The sequence below is a fragment of the Notothenia coriiceps genome, unplaced genomic scaffold (assembly GCF_000735185.1).
Source record: "Notothenia coriiceps isolate Sejong01 unplaced genomic scaffold, NC01 NC01_scaffold00003522, whole genome shotgun sequence".
NCBI lineage: Eukaryota > Metazoa > Chordata > Actinopteri > Perciformes > Nototheniidae > Notothenia > Notothenia coriiceps.
In genome coordinates this window covers 587,132-597,846 of record NW_011336223.1, presented here as the reverse complement: position 1 = coordinate 597,846, position 10,715 = coordinate 587,132, and the positions used below count along the sequence as shown (strand labels likewise).

Here is a 10,715-nt window from a genome sequence, read left to right as displayed (position 1 = left end):
TAGGTGAATCTAAGACTGTGTGGGCTATGCAGTCTACGGGGAATACTGTCAAACTCTGGCAAAAACATCGATGTAAGAGTTTACTTTTGGCATCCTGGAGTGTAATGTATCTTCTTTTTGTCCTGCCCTTGTGGAGTAGTCTGTGGGACTGCGGTCGCGGCGGAGTTTGATCTGAAAGTATAGGATATGTTAGGGCCTGTTAAGGGCAGCGCGTTATTGCACTAATTCTGGCGAATTGTGCCTGATGTGAGGAGTTGTTTGCAGCGGGCCAAAATCGACTTCACCGCAGAGGTCGCGAATTCACCTTGACGTTGTGTCTGTTGATGAAGACTACATAATGTTTCGAAAGGATGACTAAGGTGAGTGGGACAGGAGATGTATGTGGAAGTATGGTAGTGATTATTGCAAAGGAGATGTGCGTGCGCTGTACGGAGTCAATGCAGGGGTTAATGGGTGGATGACGACAAAACTAGCTTTTGGCTTTTTTTTTTTCCCCGACAAGTCATGTCTGACTCAAACTAATATCCGGATGCCTAAAAAAAGCCTGTAAGAAGCCCTACACTTCCTGCACTCGCTGACAACATACATAGACTATGTGCCTGCAAACATATGTGGGTGTAAACTGAGAGATCATGCTAGTTGGTTGTCTTCATTGAGGCCAGAGATGCAAGCCTGTAACACGAAGGACTGCCAGCACAATCACATCTCAAAAAGAGGTGACAACGTGGTGGTTTTTAATAACCTCCAGGTTGTAGTCTAACACACTACAAAAAGCATATTGACCCATTGTGGAAGTGTGCCATGTATGGTGTTCCATGTGTGGTCAAACAGTCAAGAAGAAACAAGATTTAAGGCATCAAATGCAGATTTGGGGAAACCAGCAAGACTCACATCCGTTGTTTCAGCATTTAGGAATGATGACACATATATCACATGCCCTGTCATCTGATTTCCTGCATGATTTCTACATTGTTCCTCAATGACTCTTCCAGAGCCTTGTCATGTACTTTCCAAAAGATGAGGTAGTTTATGCAAGAAACTATGCAAACAATCATTTCCCCTGAGTTAGAGACAATAACATTTGTGTATTTCAGGCTAGATAAAAAAAAAAAAAAAAAAAAAAAAAAAAAAAAAAAAAAAAAATATGAGAATGAATGTCCTTAACAAAGAATGCATACTGAGAACACATGTGCACATCACTTAAATGTGATAACCTCAATGGTTGTTGTTGTTGTTACAAGCCTTATAAAGCATTTTAAGTCACATCTTCCACAATGGGAGATTGATGCTGACTCGCGAAAGTCCTTGTATTGAAGAGCTTTCTGTCGAGTAGGTATTTTGGGAAAAGATGCGGTGATATGTGAGGTGAGAGCCAGAACAGGCAGCTGCAACTACCCAACATAATGTCACAAAAACGAAAAAATGGCGAATATAAGCAGATTGTATCTTTATCTCATAATTGAGAATTGAGGGAGGCGAGAGAGACTCTCATCAATCAAGAATATTCACATCCAGACTTAAGGCCACCAGGCCGTGAGGTAAGAACACTGCACTTATTGAGACAGTTTTGTAACTTTTAATAGTGTGGATCCTGTAATATAACAACAAGGATGACGTATGTGTACCTGACAACTGAAATACATTACAATCTGCAGAATCTAAAGAGTTCAACTAACTTAAGAGCTTAGCACAAAAACAACAGGTAAACTTTAAAGCTTCTTTGTGCAAGTAAATTTTATGCTCTGTCATGAACTTTTAATTATATCTGGTTATATAGGTATTTTGTTCATCACACATAAACAATTTCGACAAATGAAAGACAAATCTTTCAATGGGGCTTTATCTATGCGCTTGGGAGTACTGCTTCTGGCAACTATAGTAAGATCAGCATTGTGGTCAAATCGAGTGTAGAAAAGACTGATCACAACCAGACAGGTGCACGTAACACACAAAGGTTGTGGTGTTGTCGGTGGTCGGTTTTGTCAGAAGGGTGAAACATAGTTTCTTTTGTTGCTTTGCGGTGGTGGGGGTTTTTTTGTGTGGCTCGTGGCCACACTGTTGGTGGTGTGGGGTGGGTTTTGGGTGTTCTGTGACACGTCAGAGTGTTTGTGGTGGTTTATTGTGGTTTTGGTGTTGTTTGGCACACAGCACGGACACACGAGGTTGGTGTGGTCACTGATTTAAGCTCATGAAGACCGTATTGTCGTGGTGGGCTTGGCGTTTCAGTAAAAGCACTTCTTGTTCTGGACCAACTTTTGGCTCGTGCGTTAGAGAGGCTAGTGACCGTTTGGGTGGGATCGGGGTGGAGTGTGTGTATGAGAGTTTCACGGTGGAAACCTGAGGTAATAGTGAAAAGAAATTTCACAGGCTCGGGCAATAAACAAAAGACAGCAGAAAAATCTTGTCAAAGTCTTTTCCCAGATAAGTTCTGTAGGCCCCTGTCCAGTTACTGCACATTATATTTTTGCTGGCAAGTACAAACTTATCCTGTCAGTGAAGATCAAAAGTAACTTCCAGTAGACCTAAGAGGTTATTAGGCAAAATATAGTAAGGTTATTGGCAACTTAGTACATGTCTCAGTGCCAAACAGCTGAAGGGATTTAGATTGACAGGGTTTATGTAACTGTGTTGCTGAAGGTGGGTAGGTAACCCAAAACCGTACTTATAGTATTAGCGCGTTATTTATAGTGACCCCTGCGAGAGTTCCTTTAACATACTACGAGTCATTCACTTTCACATCTCATCTTTGCAGGAGCAGTAACCACTTGCTCCAGGGAATGCTTACATTCACACACACAGTGTGAACGACACACCAATCAACACGACACACACACGAGTGTAGCACCACACGACACGGACCGGACGAGCAGGGCCAACACACGACACACGAATCACACTACCAGTTGTGGTGGGTGGTTGCACACAATGGAGTCGGAGCACTCAGGGTTGTAATGTTTCTTGGTCACCAAGTACGACATGCAATCTGTTTGATGCACGGGCCAGATGATCTAAGAGCTGTGTAGAGGAGTGAACCATAGCAATAAGAAGTCGTGGGAGAAAGAGCAGAACATCCACACAAGACGTGGAATGTCTCATGTAGAGCAATTAGAAGTAGTTTAGTGTTTTTAACATGGGACTCTCCATGCAGCCTCTGTACAGATGCAACTAAATGGGAGAATTCATGAAGTGTTTCAGGTGGGATAATGGAAACTGAGTGTTCCAGTGTTTGAACAGCCTAATGAATCCGACTTTAATAACGATATCTGGTTATAAAGGAATAACAATGCAGATAACAGTGATAACCAAGCGTCTACGTAAGAGCCCTCCAATTCGTATTTGTTTTAGACAACCTCAAACCCATAACAAAAAATGAGTGTTTATGAGGCAAAAGTAACATTTTCTAAAAATGACCATATGCATATCTCTCAAACTAAAATGCTAAAGGATAAATATGTGCAAAATTAAAAAATCTAATGATAATGCTTCCACTATGTGCCAGTGTACACATCCATATTCCTAAAGAATCTCAGAAACAATCTTGTTAATACAAACTGGCATTATTTTAAAATATTTGTTATTAGATTATTTTATGCAAATGAGTATTCCCTTATTGCATTCCCTTTTTTAAATCTAATAACACACACTTGCATATCTCTGTATGAAGATCATTCAAGTCTGAGCGAATTCTGAAGCTCAATTGTCAGGCAACAAGCTGAGCATGATCGGTTAGTCACACGATGGAGATCAAGAGGCCTGCCTGTAACTTACGGAACCCACACATGATAACCTGGATATGTTTGAGTTACCTAATCCAAAACAAACACGCTCTCGCTAAGCGGTCCTACGACGCTGGTTATCAACTCGTTAAGCCAGGGTTTCCCTGTCCGGCTGAGTGCGCGTTCACATGAAAGGGGCGGGGTTAGCAACATTTGACCAATCACAAACATGGACAAGCGTACTGACAGCGAAGCGTCATACTTCCTGAATGAAAAACTTTAATATCAGACAAATATGAAGACGTTAAACTTTAAACATCCATGACTTAAACACTTTATCCAGGATAAAAGCCACATAGCTGCACCTGCAAAGGTGAATACAGCTGGTAAAAGAAAAAGTGTTTGAATGCGTACATTAACAGGTTTATGATATCACTGCCCCGTCTAAGACACGAGTGGATCTGACTTTAATTACATTTGTCTCGAGTGTTCCGTCAACTTAATGTGTTGCTTAAAATAATACTTCTGCATATAGTATGTGACACTGAGTGTTGCACGGCCAGATACGGCTCAGCTGACTCAGATAAGGAGATATATGATACATTATGTGTGATATGCCGCGGACTGTACTTAATGTTACTTTGATCCGGTTACTTATGTTGTGGCAGATATTTAAGTAAGCTTTCTTAACGCTAATGTTATAATAGTCAGATTGCTCTGAAGATGGGAGGTGATATTCTATTAATGTTCACGTTCACAGTCTGTGATTTTTGCCGGCCGTCTTTCCTGCAACGGCAGCTTTTCTGTATTTCCTTTCTCCTGTAATATGACTTGATCGCTTTAAACTCCGCACACTGAGCTCTGATTGGTCAGCAGGCGGTGCTTTCACTGAGTTGAGCTCTTAGCCTGCAACCTAACCTGCTCAACATAAGTTACTATGGAGATCTAGCCTGCTAAAAAGAGAACCAGCTTCGTAGGACCGGAAACCCCCTAGTTTTCTCTGAAGTTAGCCCGCTAAGCGAAAATCCTGCTTCGTAGTACAGGCCTCTGGCAATCAGCCCCACATCACATCTGTACCTTCCGCTTTCTTATGTTATTTACATAACATTCTAAACGTTTGTGCATGCTCTCCTGTCTCATCTACATTCAGGAGTACAAAACCTACAAAGAGAATTTCCTCAAAAGGTTCCAGTTGACCAAACTGCCTCCGTACCTCGTCTTTTGCATCAAAAGATTCACCAAGAACAACTTCTTCGTGGAGAAGAACCCCACAATCGTCAACTTCCCCATCACGTAAGTGCTGTGGATATATATCTGCAGGATCTAAAATGTGTGTTGATAATGGTTTTAATAATATGTTGTCCCTTTGTATTCTTTTCAACAGGAATGTAGACCTTCGTGAGTACTTGACAGAAGAAGCTCAAGTGACAGAGAAAAACACAACATATGACCTCGTCGCCAACGTAGTGCATGATGGGAAACCAACCGAGGGAGCATACAGAATACATGTTCTGCATCATGTGGGTTACAGCCGGATAGTTCAGAAATGACTTGTACAAACAACATAAAAATAAATATTTTTTAGACATAGCCAGTATTGTGTTGTTGTACAGCTATGTGTAAACAATATGTTTTGTGTTTTATCAGGGAACTGGGAAGTGGTATGAGATGCAGGACCTGCAGGTGACCGACATTCTCCCCCAGATGATCACACTGTCCGAGGCCTACATCCAGGCAAGTCCCTTTTCTATGAATTCTCGGAAATGGGGCAAATCACCATGTTTTCCTCCAAGTACCCATGGCGATGTTGGAAAGATATTGCTGCTGTTAGTGCTTTTACAAAACATTTACACAATATTTTTTATAAATATTCATCAGTATTTTGAAGGAAATAGCTAAATCGGTAAAGGCAAAAAATAGAAAAGTTGTGCAAATGACATTACTGTAGTGCTGCCTATGAAACAGCTTGTCCAGATTAAAGTATTCAAAATCTAAAACAAAATATATCTTCTTTTTTTTACATCACAATCTTGCTAGAATATGAATCTATTCCCTAATGTAATGCTGCTGGGCCTTGGCTCCAGATGTTTCAGAGTGACATGAAATATTCAGCACCTCTCATCTGAAGGCACTCGCAGCACAATAAATGAATAATTGTTGTGTGTATGTTTTTAAAGGGAGCGCTACTGTAGAACGGACAGTTGCCGCTTCTGATCATTTTAAAGACTATATAGCAGTTTTTTCAGTGTTGATTTTGCTAATAAACTTCATGGAGGACTGAATACGTGTAATTTGTGCTTAACGATTCAGATAATGAGAACGATCTAAAGAAAAAGCTTAGATTATCATTTTGTCCTCATTATCTGAACCGGAGAAAAAGCTTTTTCTGTTTTAACTGAATTTTCTTTTCTTTTTTCTCCTTCCAGATCTGGAAGAGACAGGAGAGTGACACGGACACAAACAGCCACACGGCGGTGTAAGTGAGGCCACATTCTCAACATGGCCAGAAGTAAACTGGGTATTTTAACGGATAAAACAACAACATGACAGAAATGCGAGTGGCTAAAGAGACTTTTTCTCGCTAGCAAAAAAAATAAAATGTATATGTTTCCCTTGTTTTTTTTCACAGTTTTATGTTTTTACTATGTGGAAGTTTCCAAATAAACAAACTTCAGGACACATTTGTGTGTGTTGAATTTTAATGACAAACCGTTGGATTTTGAATTAATTTGAGGACTTTGTCATTGATATGCAGTTATTAGCACCAAGCATCAGAGAACAGCATTAAGATAACAGAAAAAGCAGTTTTGTTCTAAAATCGTCTAATACATAATGAGAGCTTATTCTATGTAAGGAACTTTATATTTGCAGTTAACACATTCATAATGACATATTTAAAATGCAGAATAGTACTGTTCACCAAACCGTTCACCACTGCAGAAACTGATGTTCAGACTGAATCCCAGCCTTGTTGAATATATGGCTCATTGACTGAAGCAATGTGAGATGGATGATTTCTCAGCAAAAGTAAAAAAATAAGTTTGGCGCATTACATTAATAAATGTTTAAGAGATGATCAGTGCAATATACTTGTAAACAGAAAGCAGATCTGTGTGCACACAGTTGGCAGTTTGGTTCACTCCTTCCACATGAACTTCTCACAGTACGCCTGGTTCTGCAAATAACAAACAGACATGTGAAGTGAAACCATTTTTACCATTCCAATAACTCCCTTAGTACTTTAGAACTGTGTTTAGAGTTGTCACCCAGCATAGCCAAAAACCCATGTGTGCTTACATGGTGTCTTTCAAAGAAAATATTTGTAATAGGCATCTTCAACCAAGTTCTAATTCCTCCACATTTCTGAAAGATGAATACTTTGACTGATTTGCAGTTTTGACTAAAAACCGTTCAAACCTCATGCGAGCTTCACCCTGCATTAAGACAGTGATGGTTGTACTGTATCACGTACTATAAATATGGTATTACTTATTCACCATTGTCCTCAACCGTGAAAACAATCTCAAAACAAAATGCTTAAATCTCTACAAAAGAGAGGCTGGGTACAGCGGACTCAAAATAAAAGTAAGATCTGCGGGAAGTTAAGATCAGGTTTGATGGTTGCAAAATATCCTTCTCAGTTTTATGTGACTTTTTAGTGGCAGTTGCTGCAAGGATTGTTCCATAGAAAAACAATACGCATGTTGTGATTTATTTAAATGTGCCTTACCCCACACTTTTGAGCAGTCTGAATGTCCTTGCACCAGTACGTCGGTCCCCAGGTACAACGATTATTTCCCAGCGGCTCCAACTTCTTTGAAGCAACACACAGATCGGCTCTCTGCAGACGGGACAAAAAATCCAAAGGAAATCAACCAGACTGAAGAATATGTCTTTGTAAGTATTCAAGTTGTTGCCACGTGTTCATGGTTGTTGTTGCGTGGACCAGGGCTCCTCATACTGTTGTAAATGATATTAGTAAAACCACTTATATGTCTACCAGTGATGGTAATAGATGTCAGTAAATGTGCTTATTTCAACCCCAGTGAAGGTCTGACGGCACAACTGCTTCACCATTTGTTGACAAAAAAAACATTTTGGATCCGTAATACTGTGTGGAGACATTTAAATATGAAATGTTAGACGGGTCTTGAAAAAGGAGCTTCTTACTTCACAAGCATGTGGAACATCCATCTGGTTTCCCAAAACCTCCTGCAGTTGAGAGCCGTAGATTTTGGTGAAGGACTCACACTGAAAAGAGCATGACAGTTGAGAAATTACAAATATTCCGTTTTTTTTAACATCCTGACTGATATCTGCTTAACAAACCCATTTAATGAATCTCAAATGTAAGTAATAAACAACGTGAGGCCCAACATTCTTAGTTATCGTGATCCATGACATAGTTTTTAGTTGTGAGCAGTATTTGTGTTAATGGGAGCTGAGGGTCAGACCTTCGGGATGGCATTAGGGTGATGGACACACACAGACTGGAGGAAAGAGGAAGCCAGATGTTCGGTGGAGTTGAGTCCCAGGTGAAGTCGGCTGAGCACCGCCAGCGTGCGGCACGACTCGCAATCAGAGGGGGGGGGCAACTCTGGGGAATCAGTGGAGCGTTAAACTCTGAAGTAGAGTTGTTGGTTTCAGCTCCAACCAAAAAGAAGGCCAAATGTATTCATCATGTGACTGACCTGAAACGGGCTGCTCCTCGAACAAACACACATGCAAAAGAGTACATATGGTGTGAGGGGCAGCGGACGATAGGAGGAATTCCACTATCAGCACTCCATATTTCTCAACAAAATCGTCACATTGGTCCTTGTAGCTGTGTGGTACGAGATCACAGAACTCAGCCATGAGCTTTTCCAAAGCATCCTGCAGGGCGACACAGATATGTAACATGATGATATTTGTTGTTGTGTCTGCAGGACAGAGTGATATTAAAAAAAACAACATTCACCTCAGTCATATTTTTAGGCAACAGGGTCTCCAGTTTCTTCACGAGAAAGATACACAGCGTGCAAGCTGGGTTGAACAGTTTCTAGAGAGAGGATTAACTGATTAGAGGGACATTTATAGTATGGAAATATCAAGCACAAGTTTCATTTCCACTTCTATTTTAATATCCGCTTCTGCTTTCTCACACTCACAGAGATGTCGGAGGCTTTGCCGATAGCAGAGCTGGATGTGTCTTTGTTGGTGTCATGGTTAGGGAGTTTGAGCACTTCCTCCTCCTTGTGGGCAGCACACAGTCCAAAAACCATACAGGTCTTTGCTGGTTTCTACATAAACACATTAGAAGTTGATCATTGATTGTTCATTATAACCCTTTAAAGAAGCCTATCTAGAGGGGGAACTCACCAGGTGGCCAGGTGTTTGCTGCAGGACTTTGGGCAAATACATCTTCACCTGTGACTCACACTCTGATGCCTGCTCTCTTGGGAGGCGTTGGCACAGAGCATGTAAGGTTTCATAGAGATTCTCCTGCAAAAGAAAAGTAGTTAATGCAGCGTCTATGTTGTGGCGGTATTTCTAGGTTACTACTCTGCAAAGTACACAAGCAATCATGTGCAAGATAATTTGACAAATGTATACTTTTGTGATCTTGACGTTCAGATATTGGAATTTGTCTCATTAAATGTGTGCTTACGTCAATGCAATGACCAACTTTAGAGATGTTCATTTAAAGGTTGACATTTTAGACGCATTACAAGGATCCCAGTTATCTGCAAGTTTCCAGAATTCCTCAAACAATGGTCAGTCAAGTAAAGTGATTTGAAAGTTAGGTGAAACAGTGGTGTGTGATTCGCAAACAACCTCACCTTGGTAGTTCTGCTGGAAATCATGTTGGCGGACAGATGGATGACCTGGCTGCACTCTGAACACATATCTAGCGTCTAATGGGGAGAAGCCACAGTGACACACGTTAGTTGCTAAGGATATTCATAACAGCCACATTTCAGAGTTAATGTCAAAGAAATTCAAAATCATCACCTCTAATGAATAAAAAGCATCTCATTTTAAAATGTATGTGCAGGAGCTCCAACAAATAAATAAATATGTTTAAGTACAGTAGGTCGATGTGTAATCCATTTAAAATTAACAATTGGTATGTTGGCCTTTTTAAACATTTGACAAAACGGTGATAATACAGGAAATGAATGTCAGGCTCACCAGAGATTTCTGTTTAATGAATGACAAAGGATCTGTGATGAACCTGGAGTCTCCTTTAAAACAGAAACATAAAATATTCATGAAGGGAAGGGAAGAGAAATAGAAGGAACGACCATGTGTTAAAGGTACCAAAAAGAGTAATAGTAAATCAAAATACAAATCCATGTTCTTTTGCATGCAATTGCTCGAAGCTCAAGTATCATAGCATAAGCACCAGAATAACAAACCTGATATTTCACAACAGATTTAATGGCGACCGACAGCCAGGTGACAGACAGTGATGCAGACATGAATAAAGTAATTGCCGGTAAATGCTCTTCTTACCGGTCCACAGAGACACGGAGAGGACCAGCAGGGTGAAGACAGACGCTGACATGATGTAGAGAAGTCTCAGCGATGTCAGGCAGTCAGGTGATTTTATAATGACATCAGTGCGCACTTATTTGCCGGATTTAACAGCGGATGGATACCACTGTTGTGTGCTTTACCGCCACCATTTGTTTCGGAGTGTCATGACAGCGGAGGGTTACTTACAAAATATAATCCGGTGCAATTACTAGTCAGGGCCCAGTAGTTCAATATTTTTAATCCCTATCTGATCGGATCAGATTTGGATTTTTGGTAGTTCAAAACAAAAAAAACAGGATTATGATCACTTTGATATCCTATCAGATCAGGAAATCAAATCCAAGCTTTAATCTGGATCAAATCTTCAAAACGGGTAGTTCAAACCGACAACACAGGATTGCGATCAATTTGATCCCAAAAAACTGGATTATCTTGATCCCACCAGAGGGGTGGATTTCCAGTGGATTACTAGAGCAA

General features: G+C 40.5%; 2 protein-coding genes across 2 annotated transcripts in view; one reads left to right on the top strand and one right to left on the bottom strand.

The window, feature by feature from the left end:
- usp39 (ubiquitin specific peptidase 39) overlaps positions 1 to 6,397 on the top strand; it is an 8,672-nt gene extending 2,275 nt beyond the window's left edge. The window contains exons 7-10 of the mRNA XM_010766731.1: positions 4,823 to 5,009; positions 5,101 to 5,236; positions 5,364 to 5,450; positions 6,143 to 6,397. Of these exons, the coding sequence (XP_010765033.1) occupies positions 4,823 to 5,009; positions 5,101 to 5,236; positions 5,364 to 5,450; positions 6,143 to 6,196 (464 nt within the window). The 3' untranslated portion in view covers positions 6,197 to 6,397. The remainder of the gene's footprint in view (positions 1 to 4,822; positions 5,010 to 5,100; positions 5,237 to 5,363; positions 5,451 to 6,142) is intronic.
- On the bottom strand, positions 6,398 to 10,344 carry LOC104941593 (proactivator polypeptide). The gene is made up of 11 exons (XM_010766720.1): positions 10,215 to 10,344; positions 9,891 to 9,943; positions 9,539 to 9,613; positions 9,078 to 9,200; positions 8,867 to 8,998; positions 8,677 to 8,757; positions 8,408 to 8,591; positions 8,171 to 8,313; positions 7,887 to 7,967; positions 7,447 to 7,557; positions 6,398 to 6,891 (listed from the first exon to the last, which is right to left on the bottom strand). The coding sequence occupies exons 1-11, from the start codon at positions 10,264 to 10,266 to the stop codon at positions 6,853 to 6,855; spliced, it is 1,074 nt and encodes a 357-aa protein (XP_010765022.1). The 5' UTR covers positions 10,267 to 10,344; the 3' UTR covers positions 6,398 to 6,852.
- Positions 10,345 to 10,715: the final 371 nt, after the last annotated feature.